This window comes from Mus pahari, chromosome 15, assembly GCF_900095145.1.
Source record: "Mus pahari chromosome 15, PAHARI_EIJ_v1.1, whole genome shotgun sequence".
Taxonomy (NCBI): Eukaryota; Metazoa; Chordata; class Mammalia; order Rodentia; family Muridae; genus Mus; species Mus pahari.
Window position 1 is genome coordinate 65,228,514 of NC_034604.1, and position 20,356 is coordinate 65,248,869.

Here is a 20,356-nt window from a genome sequence, read left to right on the forward strand (position 1 = left end):
CCTCTATTAGATTTTTTATTTTTGGGGGGGAGAGAAGTTTTTGCTTTATAGTCCAGGAGAGCTCCATACTCTAAACCTTCTTGTTAAGATTCTCCAGGGCAAAGATGGCAGGTATTTGGCAGCATAGCCATCCTTTGTGTCCTTTGAACTGCTCTTCTCCAAACTCCCTTCCATTATTTTTCCACATCTGTCTTTCTTGTTCTAAAGCCTGCTTGTTCAAGTGTCTACTGCTAAACGCTTGAAATATTATATGAAACTACATCTGAAAGTATATAGAAAGTAGTTCTGAAAATAAATTTCCTTTGAGGTATGTATTTGGTGTATATTAGGACACTTACAAAGTGTGTGTGTGTGTGTGTGTGTGTGTGTGTGTGTGTGTGTGTGTGGTACAATTTATGTCAATGGCAGCCAACATATATGATAATACTTATAATGAAACTTAAGAATTCCTACCACCTAATGACATCACAACTATACTGACAAAGCAGGGGGGGGGCACTCTAGTCACATGTTTGTGCTGCTTCTGGTTTAAACAAACTGACTGCACTGCTAATCATATACAAGAACACTAAGATTATATAAATAGTGTACATGATAATGATAATAATGGATTTCCTTACTTAAGCATTCAGTGTATTTCTTGCAGTCATGTTAGAGTGTATTCTTTCTAGTTAAAAGTTCAGAGTTGACAATAGAGTAAATCAGCTCCAACCTCAGACATCTCCTGACACCTGCTCAAGGTCACGGTTATGTGACTGAGCATCACTCTCTAGGTTTCAATAAGTACTCTACATATCAACAAAACCTCATTGACTCAAATATCAAGGTGCTGTCCTTACATGATTACATGGCTGTATATTAAGTTATAGTTCAGTATGGACCTGTATATTGTGGACCTAATGAGGTTGCTAGAAAACACCCTACTTAAAATACCTAAATGCCTTCAACTATGGGTCCTTTCTGATGGGGAGCAGAATCGGCCAGAGCAGACCCCAGTTTCAAGCACAGAAGAAACACAAGTTATATGGGAAGTGGGAATTGCTACTCATACAGTAGAAGACATGGGATATTCTTAGATTTAATTTCCTGCTTCCAAGTTGTTTTTATAAAAAAAAAAAAAAAGTTTGACTAAACAAATGTATAAATACCCAGGAAAACACCTTCTATAAACCCTAGTTAGAATTTCCCCAGATATTTGTTAAAGCAAATAAACAATTTATCATTTTTTTATTGATGTAGACTGCTTTAAAAGGAATTCCTGACTTTTTCAGGGAAAGTTGAAGAATGCTTCATTACTTATCGATGTAGGGTCTGTGGCTTAGAGTAAGGAGTTCTTCTTAAATGTCCTTCCCATCCATGCCCTTTTCTGTGGTCATGAACTGTATAGAGGTCACTTTAAAATTCATACTTTATTGATAAGAGATTAAATACCTCATACAGTATGCATGTCTGCATTGATTCAGATACTAAATTTAGATTCCAGATCAATGTTAAACTAAAACAGTAGCAAATCTTCCGTATGTTTGTTGAGACTTGTCTTACAGTAAACATGAGGTTTGTATGAGGGTCAGGATGGATAGCTAGGGAAAAGGATAGATATATGACCTAAACTATCTAAGCTATGGGGAAAGGATGATGGATGTATGATTGGACAAGACAAAGCTATATAATTATTTTAAGGTGGTTATAAATTTATAAAATTAGAACCACAGTACTTCCTGCTTAATGGGAATACACATTGGCTACAAGTTTCAGAGAACATCTGGAAGTATTCTTCTCTTTAGACCCCTCCTTGGCCTTACTTTCTGAAGTCAGCTTATCCACCTATGGGAACAGAAACTTTGAATATTTTGGGTGTGTGTATGTGTAGAAGGATTGGTCCCGAACTAAGTGCTTTATTGATATGAAAGAAGTATGGAAGCATTATTATCATCGATGGATAATCAATTAATCATTTCAGAGGTAAAATTTTCTTAGGAGTCCAGGCATAGCACTGAGAAGTAGGTGTGCTTTTGAAGGAAATGCCACACTCCTGAACACTTCTTTCTCTTTCTCTCTGCTTTTGAACCACCATTGGGTACAAAGCTCTGTGCCACTATCCACTCTACTGTGGGGCCTTCTCCTTACAGACATGCAGTGAGAAAGCCAAATTTCCATGTAATAAGAGCCCTGACACTGTGATCTCAATAAGTCCTTTCTTAACCTGTTAATATGTCAGTCACAGTGAGACACACACACACACACACACACACACACACTGGGGGGGGGGAGAGAGGGAGAGGGAAAGTGAGTGAGAGAGAGAGAGAGAGAGAGAGAGAGAGAGAGAGAGAGAATCATCTATCCAAGTGTTCTAGGTTTACATATAATATTAAAATGCCTTATAAGCATTGGAGAAATCAACTTAGACATTTTTAATATATCACAAGGTCAATAAGCCTGGGGCTCAAACCTTTTGTGGCTTTCTTACAGACAAGTCTTATGCTAATGTTCAAAAATGTCCAATGATATTTACAGTTGGCTATCTTTACTTTCAAAAATAAAAAATCACAAGTTGTTATTATTAAAATATATCTGCAAATTTATGTTATTATCTGAGTCAAAGATATCCTATATTTTGTAAAATAGTTGTTTCCAGATGCCTTAACCATCATGAAACTTTCAATTTTCATTTTATTAAAATGCAAGGTAAACGCTACAATTTAAATTATACTTGATGTTTATTGACTGGAATTACTGCAAAAGGCTGCTACATTTCCTTTAATCTAGACTTTTCAAACCTTAAAAAGTCACAAGTTCAGGAGGGTTCACATTCAAAGCTAGTAAAGGTCCAGGGGAGATCTAAAGTTGTAAGGCAGAACAGGAATCTGATAAAATGGATGATTAAAAATTTATAAGTACAAGTTTATGTTTTGTGGGGCTTTAGTCTTACAAAAAATACAACTATGCTTAAATTTTTAAAAGTTAGGAAAATATGTTTGAATAACATTAATAATAAGATCCATTTTTTCCTTGCACACATTTCTAAAAAGAAATAAATTATGTTTTGAAATAAACAGCTCCAGAGACACTAACTTTATATTAGGATAATCTGAGACTATATAAAACACTTTATAATATGAACACTCATTTTAGAGCTAAGATTAAATATTCATAACTTTTTTTTCTTTATTAATTCAAGTTTAGGGTAATAGTTATCAGTCATATGTTGTCTATGTGGGATGTTTAAGATATGTAACTAGATAACACTGGTGATTACTTAGAAACAAAAAATAATATAAATAATATTCAAGTATAAGCACAGCTCTGTCTATATGTTAAGAAATTTAGAGATAACTCCATTTGACACATTTAATATGTAATCTATAAGCATATTTATGGAAAAAGAATTAGTTATAATACAAACATCAATTTAGTGTTAAGAAGTCACTGCATTGGTAGGGGAAATTCTTACAATTTTTATGAAGTTAAGATAGTTCTATATTCTTTTCCTTACTGTCTTACTTATAAATTTTTAATAATTGTGTCTGTGATTTTTTTATTTCTTTTCAAATATGAAATGTTAAGTTCAAGCTACTTAATTGAAAAAAACAAAAACAAAAAAACAGAATATTCAAAAACCGAGACAAGAGAAGTTGTAATTCATCTTATGTGAAACACAAATTTTCCTATTTCCTGAAGCAAAATGTGGACTTTGCTCTAATTCTATGTTAATTCAGAAACACACACACACACACACACACACACACACACACACACACACACACACACAAAGTCTAAGATATTGCAAACAACGTATTTCCGTTTTTAAATGGTAAAGGCTGAGAAGGTTGGCTGTTTCTGAGTGAGAGAAACAAGAGTGTATGGTCACTGGCAGCATAGCCTAGGAGGGATGTCACTTAAGAACCAGTCTTACCTGTTACATTCAAAATTGGGGATATTAGATTATGTTTACCCTTTATTTGCAATGAGTTGTTTAGCTTTTTTTTAAAGAAAGATTTATTTATTTCATTTATATGAGTACACTGTAGGTGTCTTCAGATATGCCAGAAGAGGGCATCGGATCCCATTACAGATGGTTGTGAGACACCCTGTGGTGGCTGGGAATTGAACTCAGGACCTCTGGAAGAGCAGTCAGTGCCCTTAACCGCTGAGTCATCTCTACAGCCCGAGTTGTTCAGTTCTAATTTGTCCCCCTTTTAAATAAAGAATGTTTTACTTTTATACCTTCACATTTTTTAATGATTATAGAAGTACTATCTAGCTCTAAAACATAAGTTAGAGTCAGCAATACAAGGATATAGACCCTATTCAATTGGAAACAAATACCCCTGACCCCCCCCCCCCAAAAAAAATCCAATTTCTGTTGTATACAGGAGAAAAGAAAGTAAAATATTTAGGTATTTTTTTCCCAACATACACAAAACAAATTTGAAGACCACAATACAGTATTCCTTTGTCAGAGCTAGTACCACAGGTCATCATTCTTAATTTTCAATAAGGAATAGGCGGTCGTGACTTCCAGAGGGATGTAAATCCAACCATGTACTTTAAGCTATTTAAATTATACTCTTGCTATGCAAAATTTCCTTAAATAGATTAGATTTTCGTTATTTATTTCCACATGACATCTACAGTTATTTTATATTAATAAATCAATCTCAGCACACTGAATTTTATGTCAGAGACATTACAAATATCATCTGCTTTTCTATTCATATCACACTTATATAACTTCTGTTTTTGTTGTCATTTGTTTTCTGCATACACGATACTTTAGAAGTCTTCATTGTTATACAATATATCTATATAGTAACACTTTGGGGAAACTTTCCAGCATGTGACAAAAATAATTAGAGTAAGGAGTAATAAATATGGCTTTTAATCAATGAGAAAATATTCAAACACTGTGTTTAAGCCTCATGCAATTAATCAAATCAAAGTGGGGGTGTGTGTAGAGTAGTGGGCCCTTTCAATTTCACACCTATAAATTCAGGAAGCAATCGGCGATACTCATTTAAAATGTTACAGCAATATATTTTGAAAGGTTTACTGTAAACTCATCTCCAATCGCTGACTTACCCAAGACCGTGAGCTCTGCAGAGGCACTAATATTCTCATTCTTATAGGTGACAACACAAGTATAGGTTCCACTGTCATCATCTGTCACATTAGAGATGAGCAAATTGCTTCCACCCAACAACGAATACTTTTTAGACCTGTAAGACAGAGGCCACATGAAATAAGTTAACTTTCTGAACATCAGGCTGAAATTCAGAAGTGCTGATGAAGTTTACAAAGGCTCACATTATAGAACCGAAGAAGATAAAATCCCTGTGTCATTAAGGCTTTATCTAAGCTCACTTTTTGAACTAGTATCAATTAAAGGTAAACTCCCCTGGGGAGAATCCGTGTATTAATTCAGAGATGGTATAGATTAAATATAATAGTAATGGTATTAAAAAAATTTCCAAATAATCTAGTCTGATTTTGATTATTCTATTACTTTAAATTTTCAGTCCTCAAAGACAAAGAAATGGTTCCCAAGAGTGAAAGTCAATGCCTGCTCTGACATATAGCTCATGCGCCACCTAAAGTAATCAATGCATCCATAGATATAAAAATATTTTTAACAATCTATAAAGATTTCTATGCAGAATTTACAATGAGATGTGATACTTCAAACTGAAGAAGTGCTTACATTCTACCATTCTAACTTCACCATTAATGAAATATTATAGACAATGAAAATTGTTTTTATCTATGATATACCATGGGGGTATATCCTCACAATGAAAATTGTTTATATCTATGATATACCATGGGGCATATCATTTCAGCTGAACTAAAAGCATCTGGCATGTCTAAATGATTCAGAAACTGGACTTCCTGTATTCATAATGACCTCGGAAATGTGATAGTGTATTTATATTATAATATATATCATATTAATATATATAACATATATACTTTTATTACCTAAATACTTACTGAAATTGGACAAAGTTTAACCAATAATTTATGATACATGTATATATCTAATCCTGGAAATTAAATGTATTAAAAGGGTTGAACGAGTCATTCTAATCAATGAACCTATTTTCTTAAGTGAGATCCATTTAATCAACATATTTACTTTCTACTTTGGCTTTGTTTTCTAAATCGTCCTTATTGTTAATTGTGAGATAATCGAATGTGAGCCATGCTCTCCAGTATTACCTTATATTTATAATAATTGGGATAATAAGAAGCACACTTAGAACTAAAATATCTATACAGACTTTGCAATGAAACGTGATACTTTAAGAAGAATTAAATTAGATAGATATTTATCTATCTTATCTATCTATTTATTTATTTATTCATGTTTACCTTCGCCATTCGTGAAATATGATGGACAATGAAAATTACTTATATCTATGATATACAATGGGGTGCTTTTATGTATGAACTACAAATATGTGCATGTAATATGAAATGATTGCTGTGTCAAGCTTAGTAACATGTATGTGTGCATTGATTTACGAATATATAAGATCTATCTTCTCTTTATCATATTCCTATAAATTACATCATCTGAATGTCCTTGCATCTTGATATCAATCTAATTTTTCAGTTTCCCTCCAGAACTGATCCTATGGGTTTTTACTTCTTTCCTCCTACTCTGATCAAAACGGTTGAATATCTTTGATACACTAGTCACCACGAAGATTTTGAAAACAGATATAATATTTGAAGAAAATTGGACCTATCAGAAAGTAAGAGGCACCATCATATACTTCTTAAGTTCCCAGGTGAGTGATACCTGAGTTGTATGACCTCCTCGCCTCGTAACCAGGTGAAACTTGGCGGAGGATAGCCAGAGACACAACACTCCAGGACGGCATCTTTCCCTTCAATGGCTATCACGTTGGACGGTCTCTGTAGAAAGTACAGCTGCCTATGCAGGCCTGGGTCTGTGGAAAGAAAACACAGGGTTATATAATCTCAATTACTTTTTCTTAGCTTGATTCATACATTTTATATCATTAGTACAATGTAAAATAATGAAGAAGAGCCAGCTACAGTAGCTTATAGCTTTGATCCTAGCACCTGGGAGGCAGAGGCTGGTAGGTTTCTGTGAGTTTGAGGCCAACCTAATCTACATTGTGAATTCCAGGAGAGCCAGAGGGAAACCCTCTCTTTAAAAAAAAAAAAAAAATCATATCTGGGCAAGGACTTAAGGAGCTGAAGGGGTTGGCAACCCCATAGGAAGAACAATATTAACCAACCGGAAACCCCCCCCCCAAAGTTTCCAGAGACTAAACCACCAACCAAAGAGTACACGCAGGGGAACCCATGGCTCCAGCTGGATATGTAGCAGAGAATTGTCTTATTGGGAATCACTGGGAGGAGAGACCTTTGGTCCTGTGAGGCTCAATGACCTTGGGTAGGAAAATGATAGGGTCCTGACAGTGGGTGGGTGGGCAAGCATCCTCATAGAGTCAGGGGGTTAGGGGGTTTGTAAAGGAGAAATTGGGAAGGGGGTAAAATTTGAAATGTAAATAAAAGAAAAAAGTATATCTGAGAGTAAAGTTAGAAAAGTTGACACATGCAAAGAAACCTGAAGAGAAAAATCTCAAAAGGGTTTCTCCACTTTCAGAATGTAGACTATTCCTTGCTACTAAGTAATCAAAGTATAAGTCAAATGGCGTAAGGTAGATGCTGTAAGATCCTTATTTGAGCTCCAGGATTTTTTTATTAATCATTACTGGGGAAACAAACAATATTTAGAATAATTTGTCTGAACATTATCATCCAAAAATGCTGATCATTCACTTGGCCTGCAACCATCTCTATTGTACTCTTTCTGTTTTTAAAAATCACTTCCATGTATTGATATGTAAATTTAACAAATGTAATAATGATTTTACATAGCATATAAATAGTATATTAGAATATACAATTTTGAGGAACCATTTCCTGTCTTCCAAATGGAAGTTATTCTTGCTTAAGTTTTCTTCCATGCTTTCTAAAAGTAAATGAGATGATGGATTAGTTTTCTATTCATTAACAAATTTAAAAATCTTTCCAAAGAGCAAAGTTGTCCTTAAAGCTAAGACCTAGGGTGAATGAAGAATTCTATTCCCTTTCACTTTATCTCAACAGTACTTCATCTGTATATGTGTTACTATGTTTTCTAGCATAGAAGTGCAATCTAGTGGTTCAGGAGCTTCATTCTCAGACTCAGTTGATAATTCTCCCTGACTTTTCATCCCATGGATGAAGCAGAAGTTCTAAACCTAAGGGTCAACACTCAGGAAATACTCTTCCGAGTAAATCACATCCTTATTTTCATTATCAGAGTTCCAGGAATACTGCCTGGGGACTTATCAATCAATTCAATAGCATTATCCTCTAGCCTAATCAATGCCCATCTGAATTGATTTACTGAAGATATATCAATTATTAAGTTTCTTCATTACATTAAAACCCACACCCCTGTAGGAAAGTTTAACCAAGGGTATTTTTACCTTAATGAATTAAGTAGAGTTATCCTGTCAGAGAATGCTGAAAACTCGAAAGTAAAATCTGAATGCACAGAAATTGAGACGATGAAATCCTAAATCCTGGGCAGAGGTAAGTGGAGAGTCACAACGTGAGATTACACACAACCCCGCCATAGTGCGGGCTACTGCTGATCTCATCAGGAGCGACGTGAGAATGAACACAGTCATTGTCCTGAGCCAGACTCAAGCTCACCTTCTTTGATTGTGGAGCCAAAAGACAAGAAAAAGAAATTGCTAGGCCAGTAATTTTCATCTTAAATACTCTGTGTATAGAAACCATGCCTACATCTTAAATCTCTAGACCAAAGATGAGTGCTAAGGTTAACTTTGTGTGATAGAACTGCAGGTGGTTTTTATTTTCACCTTTAAATTTCCCTGTATTTTCTAAAGGTTTTCAAAATGGCATGTAGTATTTTTAGAGTGAAGAGTTATTTTAAACTCCACTGTTGCAAGGTATATAGAACTTTTACAAAGAGAAAAAGAATCATAAAAGTTAATGACTAAAACTTCAGGCAAATATTTAAAAGGAAGTGAAAATTCTCCTTCTAAGCTCCATAGTTGTTTTGATGAAAAACTCATTCTGGCATGACCTTGCAATTCAAGATTATAACTCTTGTTATCTCAACAGACTTTCATAAGAATAGGATGGAATTATTAATCAATGATAAATGTTGTGTTCTATCTATATGAGCAATAGCTATTCAAGTCCTGGTAAAACATGTGAAATGTTTTCAAGTGAATTAATGAGCCCACATTCATTACAGTAAAGGAAAGTCAGATCATATTACTGTTATTTACTAAACTGTACATATACTTTATATAGTATTTCACATATAAAACATTTTAAGATAAAATTGGAGTTGTACGTTACTGGATAACAGATTTAGCCAGTTTTCTGCAGTAAAACTAATAAAATGTTTTCCTGTGCCAAATTTTAATGTTAACAATTGTGAATAAACCTTCTGAAATGTAAAACTCATGAATATATACAAAATTCCATTATTTGTGATTCTAATTTGATTGCAACAATAAAAATGTACTTCAACTAAAACCAGGTTTAGTTTTTACTGTGGGAAAAAAAAAAAAAGTTGTTGGCTTTTTTTGTTTTGCTTTGTTTTGGTTTAGTTTTGGTTTTGAGCTGGTCTGCCAGTCCTCAGAGTTGGCAACCTTAGAAACCAAGAGAGTGGTGTGTAAACAGGGATCCAGAAGATGGTGATGACAGGGTCAGACACAGTTCTACCCTGGACTATACAGATGCCTTGGAGCACAGAACTCCACATAGCAATTCAGTGCCTTTGACTATTTTCACTTCCTTTTAAATGGAAATTTTGGCCTACTTAAGTTTCTTCTGCTAGGAGGGGACTATTCTGAAATCATTAAAAAGAGAATTACATGATAATGTCAACAGAGGATCTAAGTCTGCTGGCTATTATTAAGGACTCCAAAGAATTCTCTTAAGGTAACTGAACCTTACAAAGTGGGTATTTCAAGAATAATGTGATATTCCATCAAAAATAGCAGGGATAATAGTGGTGATTTCTTACATTTGTTAAAAACTTCTTGACTGTGTGGCTTGATTCAAAATAAGCTGGTTTTAAGATGATTTCTTAATTCATATATTTCTCATGGGTATTTTTCCTTGTATTTCCTGTAAATACTCCAGGCGCATGTGACTTGCCAATTCCACCCCTGAGGGTATTCAACCACATGGTTCTGTTAACAGAACACTGTAATCGTCTTCAAGACTGGACTCAGTCCCTACAGTAGCAGGTGGCCAACTTCTACCATTCCAACTTCTACCATGAAAGGTCCAAAATCAGGACCAAACAGTTACTTTTCTCTCCAAAATTAACATCTCTCCTATACACCCTCACCTACCTGTGCCTAGAGTAGAGCTGTAACACTTGAGTTTGGTACCTGCCCCCAGCAGACACATACAATACCGTTTAAACCTGGAACACTTCTATTGGGGAAGAATCTCTCCTTAAAGCTCTAACATTTACAATAATCAAAGTCAAATTTTGATAAACTTTTCAGATAATTGTAGAAGTAGACCTTTAACCCTATAATGAATCTCAACAACTAGTTTTTTGACAGTTAGTTGTAATGTAGAATCTGACATGGTATCAATAAACATTCTGTACTATCTTATAAAAAAATGCATCTGGCCCATCTTCTACTTTGAATGAATGATTTATGATCTTGTCACATCAGTCGGTGGTAATTTGGAATAGTATATACTATTTTAGTCAGGACTTCCAACTGTTGGCATGTATCATTATAGAAAGTCATTTGTTACTATTACCAGCAAAACCATCGAAATGACTCTCGATGTTGGAAAGCTGTCAAAGAACCAGTCAAATTTGCAAGTCTCTCAAATTTCTAATTTTAGCTTAGAAGCTTGAATTTAATTCTCAGTAGACAATATTTTTTCTCAAGTGACTCATTCAAGTTTTTCACTTTTGGTAAAATATCTCACTAGTGTCTGCATCTGAAAAGATATCTCCCTCAAATCAAGTCAATGCTCAAGTCAAGCTAATGTTCATCCCATGAGGCAGATCAACAAAGGAAAAGTAGCTAGTTCTGTGTGGAGTTCAAATTATCACAGAAAAAAAAAAAAAAAAAAACCCTAACTAAGACACTTGTGAAACACTCTTTGACAATCTGCAGAGACAGATCAGAGGAGCAATTATCGTGAAGACCCAAGAAGCACACGCCCTATCAACCCAAGAACAGCTTTGCGTCTATGAAATAAGAGCTGGTGGTGTGCGTTGCCTGTCCCTCTTCCTCTACATCATTTCTATCCCTTTCCTACTCTTTTGCTTTTCCTTCTCCTTTGTCTCTTTATTATCCTTATTTCCATCATATAAAACAGTAATACATGTCCAATCATTATCATTCGGGAAGGGCCTACTCCGATAGTTATTCCCTGATCTTCCAAAAACATATACTATGACACTCTGCCTAAGATTGATATATGCAGGGGAAAGAAATCCCATCAAGTGTTACTAGAGCCCCTGATACACAGATGTAGATGAAAGGTTTATTAGTGCATTTGGAGATTAGGTAGTTTTGAGTGGCATTTTTCTGAGACAAAGGGAACTGTCAAGCATTACAATTGAGTCTGAGGCTCCTTAGGAACGTTCTTCATTCATAGATTTTTTTCCCCTAATGTATCAGACCTTTGCTGTTTAAGATCCTCATGACAAATGACTAGTTTGACCATATAAGTCGTTTAACTGGAGTTGTATTTAGTGTCGAAAGAAATTCTCTTATATTCATCATAGGACATGAAATGTGGTGTTGGAGGATTCTAGATAAGTGGAAGTGTGTGTACACCTTGTGATGATAGCCTGTCCTCAACAGGACCATTTTCCAAAACCCTTATTTAGTAAAGTTACATGCTGATTCTGAGAAAGTAACTGAGGCATAGAAAAATTAAATTATAGATTTTTTGGATTCTGTGTCAGCAAGAAAAATATTAACTAGTTTTCGTTGCTTAATAACTGTCACTCTGAAAATAACTAGTAATGGTTTTAATTTTCATGTTTTCTGAATGTAAAAACATTTTCCCCATTGCATACTCTTTGGTGTGTTCTATTAATACCAAAGCTGAATGGATTATCATGGGCGTTACAAATGGAGCTGAAAAGCAGATCAAGCTCAGGCACATGACTTACAAATTCATTTAACTTGACAACTTTCTCTATTTGCTTTCCAGCCCTCATGCTAGCCTGCCATTCAGCTATTGGCTGTGCAGCCATTGTCCTTCTAGCCGGCTTTTGCAGGCCTGCGTTTCTCTATTACCATCAAGCATATGCAATGGTATAAGCTCAGAGTGAGATTTTCCATACATACAACTCAATGTTTGTGTGTGGTATGTGTGTGTGTGTATATATATATATATATATAAAACAAACCAGAAAGTAAATCGGGCAATGGTAGCACATGCCTTTAATCCCAGCACTTGGAAGGCAGAGGCAGGAGGATTTCTGAGTTCGAGTTCAGCCTGGTCTACAGAATGAGTTCCAGGACAGACAGGGCTACACAGAGAAACCCTGTCTTGAAAAACCAATAAATAAATAAATAAATAAATAAATAAATAAATAAATAAATAAATAAATAAATAAATAAATAAGAAAGAAAAAGAAAAAGAAAAAGAAAAAGGAAAACAACAGCAACAAACAAACAAAAACAGAAAGTATTTAATAAAAAGAAAATTTTAAAAATTGCCAGGTGGTAGTGGGACACACATTAATCCCAGCACTCTGGAGTCAGAGGAATGTGTATTCCTGTGAGTTTGGGGCCAGCCTTTCCTACTAAGTGTGTTCTAAGATAGCCAAGGCTACACACACACACACACACACACACACACACACACACACACACACACACTCACTTACACAGACACAGAACCTGTCTGTCTGGAAAAAAAATTTAAAATAAGTATAAACTAAACGTTTTCGTTGGACTGTACACTGTGGAGCTTTAACTGAGAGGAAGCCAGAGGCCACTTCTCAGGAGTTGTTCTTCACTCTGGGACTCTGTCACTCTCTTGCCTTATTTATACTACTCTGCTACTCAAAATGGCATCCTCTCTGTAAATATTCCTACATCTGTTCATATTTCCTCTTACTTTTTCCATGAACATACCCTTGCTGCTATTTGTGGATAGATCTGGAAGAAAGAGAAATCTATTCCTGTCACAGCCGTATGTCTGAGTCCCTTCTGTCTCGCGGGGAGATTTTGGTTCAATAATTACCGAAGCAGGTCTGAAGGAAGTGATTCTTCTTTTTCAGAATGGTTTAATTTTTTTTTTAAAGCTGACTTTAGAATTACAAAGGTTGCCATTATGATGTTCAAAAGTTAATTTAAAGAATCAAAATTCTTCCTAATTCATTTATAAAGACACATTGGAAACTGTCCAGCTGAGTGATGCAGCTTTTATTTTAATACTTGTTTTTAATAGTTTTAGTTTCAACTAAAACTATCTGGGCTCTTTGCTTTTTCTACTTTGTTAAGGTAATAAAGGCAAAACTGTTATACTTTAAAACAGAATATGCTTTTATTTTTCCTAGGAAGTAATTAGTATTAAACAATGTGGGAAAGACAAGTATTCTGGTGATTTCAGTTTTTTTTTTTTTTTCCTGACACTTGCACTGATAAATTACAGTTTTCTCTTCCGCACACCCTCATGTCTGAATTAGAAAAGAGTGCCTGCTACTACCTCATTGGAGGTGAACATGCATTTTCACTCATGATGTCTGGGGAGAAACAGGAGTCCTGTTCAAGGAACACCTATTCCTCCATTTGGAGGCCTATCAGAAGAAGGTTATATTTGCCTTTTACCTTTTGGAATATAGTAACTCTTCATAGAGTGGAAGCTAAAAGAATACAAAATAATCAATAACTAAACATTGTTTACCATCCAGGAAAAGTAGAAACAGCAATGCATTTGATGATGGGATGACCATTGTGTAACATGAGAGTGATGGGCAGATGGAATTGTAATATATGCCCTCTCCCAGTATTTTCCTTTTCAAATAGGAATCATGGTTTCTTAACGCAATTGTGATAAAAGACAGGCTCAAGGTCAGAGAATGATCATTTACCTGTAGGAATTAAGTTCATAATATTAACATGCTAAATATTGTTACAATTGACATGATTTTTATCTATTTTTAGATGCATTTATATATTGCATATTTCTACACACCTGTGTATGTGCACAACAGATATTCCTAGCTCAGTGTGCATTGGTTATCCTAGAACTGAAGTTACAGACAATTGGGAGCCAAAATGTAGGTGTTGCGACATGAACTTTACCCTCTATGTGAGCAACAAGTGCAATTAACCATGGAGACACTTCTTCAGCCCCCAAAAGGATTTTGATCAAACCCATTGAAATAGTGACTTTCTCAGTTGTCTCACATCCATTAAAATGTGAGCTTATCTGCTGTATCTAATTTTACTACAAAACTAATGCCCACTCATTCCTCAGCCCTTGATCCCAGGATCCCATTGATGGTAGCTCCTACATGGTAAGAGGCCACATAGTTTCCTGGTGACAATGAAAGTCATTCAGTCACAGATACTGGCAATTTTGTAGTAATATAAACTGAACAAAGGGATTTTTATTAATCTAAACAGAAAAAAATCCCTCATATTCTGACTTTTTATCACTCTTTTATCAGTAATTATTGTATGGCTGCAATTGCCATGCATGTACTAAAAATTGGAGTTTCTATGGCTAACTGGAACTCTTAAATCCCTGAAAGGCAGGGTTGGGGCTGAACATGGATGGAAATAATAAATGGTATCCTTGGCAGTGAAGATATTTGCAAAGTCAGATCACATCCTACCTCTCCTCAGTATAGAAATGAGCAAAAGAAATTAGTGTTGTATGAATTGCTAATGGATTTTGAAGAACAAATACTAGCAATCATATTTTTCTTCTCATTCTCATTTAAACCAATGTGGCTCGTTTAGTACAGCAGAAGATGGAGTTGGATGGGTTGAAATCATAGAGTAATGAGATACTGGAGGGAAAGTGCTTTCGTCTATCTGTGCTATCTTCACATCTATTTCATGCTATCTGTGGCTTAAGTATAAAAGAGAGAAGACTAGACAAATTAAAGATATTTAACTACCAGGCTGCTTATATACCCACAATCAAAACAAGGTAAATAATCAGGAAAATAATCTTTCTATGAGAATCAAATTATTTAGTATTGAGGAAGCTTCTAAAATGCAAAAAATAATTACAGTATCTGCTGAGGATTATAAAGTGTATTTGGCCTGTCAAATTTAATCTTTACAATCATTATACAAAATATATCCTATCTCTGTCTTTGTTCCACAAGATAATGCTTTAAATTAAGTAATTTGTTCTAAATTGTACAAGTAGGATGAGTGAAACCAAGATTCGTGCTTAGTTTAATGTTAAGATCCATGTCCTTAATCATTTTTTATAATAATATATTGGGATACTAACTCGGTCTGAACCAAATCTAGGAAAATGGATTGTGGTGGTCCATGCTCAAACCCTTTCATGCAGTCCAGATAAAACATGGTTTTTAGAAAATCTGAACTACATGGATCTTAATGTAAGGTACTAACATAGTTCATTCTCTTCTAAAGATATATATGAAAGGAACACAGGTACTAATTTCATTCATTTTTAAATCTTCAAAAGGCCACATGTCTTGTTTATAGCCTGATGTCAGAAACAGTACATTCAAAAGTATCATTTATTAAAAAAAATTAAATGGAGTGGAAAATCGTTTACTTCAGGTGACATGAAGTATAAGAGAAAATTATTTAGTGATAGATGACTGGTACTTGTAATTTGCTTTCGTGTTGCTGTTTTTCTGAGCTATACTACTGTGAGAATATACAATCCCAAGCACTTGCACTTGCAAATATTCCCAACCACAGACAAATATACTTACTTGAAATGCCTGTTCATGAGATTTAAGACTCTCAGCATGCTGAGTTGAACTTTATATTCCATACTTAACATCCTCTGGAATCCTATTTCACAAAGTATTCCTCTGATAATATAGATGGACTTCAAGACTATGCAAATCTCCACTTAAGCTTGTTTAGTTACCAGTGCTTATTTGTAGCTGGTTATGTTCACATTTATGTCCCCTTCCATTCTTTGTCTTAGTCAAGTACTCTCATTAATAACCTAGCATGATGGTTCATTCAAAAATTAGATTTAACATATTGTTTGCCATCCCTTGAAGACCATTACTCTGAATATATTATAAGGTAGCATGGTCATGTTCTCTGATATATTCTTATGTTTTTCTGTTTTGGTTGTATTTTATAAATACTTGCTCTTTTGTTTGGGCGTTTTCTTTGTCTGTCAAAACCATATTTGTCCAACACCATAAATTCATACAAGGTCTCCCTTGATTTGATAATTCTCACAATATTTTGAATTCTTATAATCCATGTTTAGGGATCTGTGATCAGTGACTTTTCCTGTTACAACTGTAACTATTTTGAGAAGTCAAGTCATAGATAGCAAACATAAAAGAAAATGTGATTTCTACTGTTTCCATATTTCCCTTTCCTCAGTCTCTCACCCCTGCCCCATTTTCGAGACAGGGTAAAAATGAAACTGGGCTGATTGAAAGAAGTGTGTGCCTCATGGCTTAAATTCAAAGCTAGAAATGTGTTCAGTAAGGAAGTGACTTTTGCTAAAATCTTAAGTAGGCTGAAAGCAAGACCTGTTGTACCAATCTCTTATCCAAGTTATCAGTACAAAGAAAAAGTTCTAGAAAGAAATTAAGCACTGCTCCATTAAGTGCACAACGGTTAGCTGTTCTGCTGATATGGAGTAGACAGGACAATCAAGTATGAAATTCCTTTAAGTCAAACTCTAATCTAGAACAAATCCCCAATCTCCATTCTATTCTATTGAGGTAGACAACATAAGAAAGCTTTAGAAGGGGGCTGGAGAGTTGGCTCAGCGTTTAAGAGCACTGACTGCTCTTCTGAAGGTCCTGAGATCAAATACCAGCAACCACATGGTGGCTCACAACCATTCATAATGAGATCAGAGACCCTCTTCTGGTGTGTCTGAGGACAGCTACAGTGTACTTACATATAATAAATAAATAAATCTTTAAGAAAAATTCTTAAAAAAAAAAAAAGAAAGCTTTAGAAGAAAATTTAAAGCTAGAACTGGTTGGTTCATGAAATATACAAAATGAGCCATTTCTATTTCAAAAGTATAAATTTGTTGCTTACTCTTTGAACCCTGGGATGTAGAATATATGTTATATTATTAACAGGAAACAATAATCTCATTAAACTGATTGTCAGTGACCATGATCACTGCCAATGAGGAGTAGTATTTTGTAAAGAGTTTTTTTTTTAATGTGTATATGTCAGAAAATAACAACAGATAATGATATAAAATATGTAGTAATTTATCTATATCTGTATCTATATCTATCTATCTATCTCTATATAATCACATTTGTTGATTGGGGGACAATAAAATTGAACATCTTCACAAATTATACAATAATGTAAATATAAATGCTATATGTACTTGGAAACAAAACTATTTATGTGTTTTGTGAGTCGCGTTATTTCGGTGGTCTGGAACTGCACCTGGGAATTCTTTCTATGAAAGCCTGTAATTATTTTTTTAATAAAAGGATAATTTATTCAAATATAATGCTGAATATAATATTGTCTTCTTAATGAGATTGTGAAATTATCTGTTCAGTGCTCACAAATAAGATAAAAATTTAAAACTGCCATACAATATTTGAAATAAAATTAAACATTATAACAAAAAATAGAATATATTTTCAACAAACCACAGAAAGTTAATACCTCTCGGCCTGTAGAGGACACAGCATCACTTGACTATAGGTAAATAAGTAAACAGTAGATTATCAACTGACTAATTTAATTAGATCATTAAGAAAACTGATACAGGAATTCCAGAGCCTAGACCAGTTCTTTTTGTCAACTTACTGCTCAAAGCAGTTTTATAAATCAGTAATCCATTCTTTGGCTTGGCATTCATATATGATGAACTACAAATAAAGTTAATTTTACAACAACAATTGGTGACTGCTTCAATCTATCATATAGTCCCCATTACATATGATGTTTTGAAACATCACAACCTGTACTGCTTCGGTTGCTACTTAAAAAAAAAAAAATGTGTATTAAAGCTGTTCACTGCTAATTTACTTTATCAAAAACATATAATTACTCATATGGAAAAACTCAATTTGTCTTCAATCATTAATCAACAAATTAAATTAGTTACCAATTTTCCTACTTTCGAGAGAAATGATTATTTTCTTGTGGTAAAAAATGAAATACCATGGAAAACCTCTCTTGAAATACATCACTGATGTTATCTATAATAACCATCTTCTCTGATGCCCATGCTTGTAAAGATGGAAGACATGGCCACAGGCCTGTCTCTACTCAGATCCCACTTCTGGGATTCTGTCTGAACCCCAGTGGCACCTCATCACTCCTAAGTCACAACACCCACCTGCCCTTAACAATATTGAGATCATCTCCATTCTTAATCAATTCTGATGCCACAATGAGAACAGCTCCTGGTCAGTTCTCTGCAAAATTATCACGATGAGTTCCACCTGCCTTTCTTCCCATTTTAACTTCCTTTCTTCTGGTCTACCTCCTCTCACCACCACTTCTGTTTCCTAATCCTCTCAAGCAGAATCTCTGACGTTTCCTCAGTCTCAAGCTCCCCTTTGTACCTTCTATACAGTTGTCATAGCTAAACACTGCTTGATCATCATGACAAACAAAGGATGTTTCTCTCGTACACAGTGAGGGAGCATGCTGACTTGTGTTGTCCAGTGTGATCTATTTGCTTTATGGACTTCCTTCCCAGGATTTTATCAACTATCTTTTCTTTTTTAAGCAAAGGCTGCAATGTAGGAGTTAGTCAAAACGATGAGGGATGCAGTAGTAATAGACTGAAACTTATCACTATTACTTATTAAAATGAGAATTTAACAGTCTATTTATCTGTTGATATTTATGACATGAGTTTGAATTAGTTTGTAATGTTATTTAGAATTAGATAAACACCTGTGAAGAAATACATGGAAAGTGACAATAGTTGGGGTGTGACAGTGATTTCTAACCTGATAATTGAGAAGTTGAGGCAAGAACATCCCAAATTCAAGGACTGTCTGGGCTACAAGGTGAGGAAAGGGCTATCATAGGTAACTTAGGGAGACCCTGCCTAAAAAAATATGAAAAGAAAGAAGGGGCAGGGATTGCGATCAAAGATATAACCCTTACTCTGGATGTCGGGAGCCCTAGGTTCACTCCACAGTTTTGCAAAGACAATAAATAAATAGACAAATAAATATAAACACTTTAGTAAATAATGCTAATAAATGTGCTGGAGACGTTTTAAAATTTCACTTTAGCACTAATGCAATATATAACTTAACCAGCCTAGGACTTTTGACATTACAGAAAAATATTTTTAATGACATGATTCCAATACTGTTTTTATTTTGTTTTTGGTTGGTTAGTTTGGTTTGGTTTTTTTGAGGCATTTTATTTCGTATCCCAAGCTGACCTGAAATTCATTACATACCCTAGTCAAGTTTCAGACTTGTGAACATATTACTGCCTCAGTTTACAGAGTGTACACACTACCTGCACAAGCTATCTCAGAGTGCAGCTGTAGTTTATATGCAACTAATTCATGCTAATCACATTATGGGTTTCTGTTATACTGGCCATATCATTTCTAATTAAATAAGAGCTAGAATAGAAATGTATATTATGTATATGTAACAATTAGTACTTCAAGCTGGTGGTTCTGAAAGTGGAAACTAATTCAGGAAAAATAACAAGATGTTAAAAATCAGAGAAGCATAATTAGCAACTCAGGCATTATGGATAACAATTTACTTGTATAATCATAACTTTCTTGGATTTTTGTGTTTTATATCTAAAGAAACAGGAAAACTTGGAAACAAATGAATCAAACTGAACTTCTCTTACAAAAACCATTACAGTGCATGTGCAGATTCAGTCAAATATGATCTCCTCTGTGTGTGCGTGTGTGTGTGTGTGTGTGTGTGTGTGTGTGTGTGTGTGTTATCTCTTATAATTTGTTGGAAGTTTATCATTGAATATTTGAATTTACAAGAATTTAAATAAAATACCTTACACTATTTCAGTTTTTCTTTCTTTTTTTTATTAGATATATTATATTTACATTTCAAATGCTATCCCGAAAGTTCCCTATACCCTCCCCCTGCCCCTGCTCCCCT

General features: G+C 34.6%; 1 protein-coding gene across 1 annotated transcript in view; it reads right to left on the reverse strand.

Moving 5' to 3' along the window:
- Window positions 1–20,356, reverse strand: part of Dcc (DCC netrin 1 receptor) — a 1,087,105-nt gene that overhangs the window by 547,219 nt on the left and 519,530 nt on the right. The window contains exons 4-5 of the mRNA XM_029546911.1: window positions 6,803–6,953; window positions 5,080–5,216 (exon numbers count right to left, since the gene is read on the reverse strand). Coding sequence (XP_029402771.1) covers window positions 5,080–5,216; window positions 6,803–6,953 — 288 coding nt within the window. The remainder of the gene's footprint in view (window positions 1–5,079; window positions 5,217–6,802; window positions 6,954–20,356) is intronic.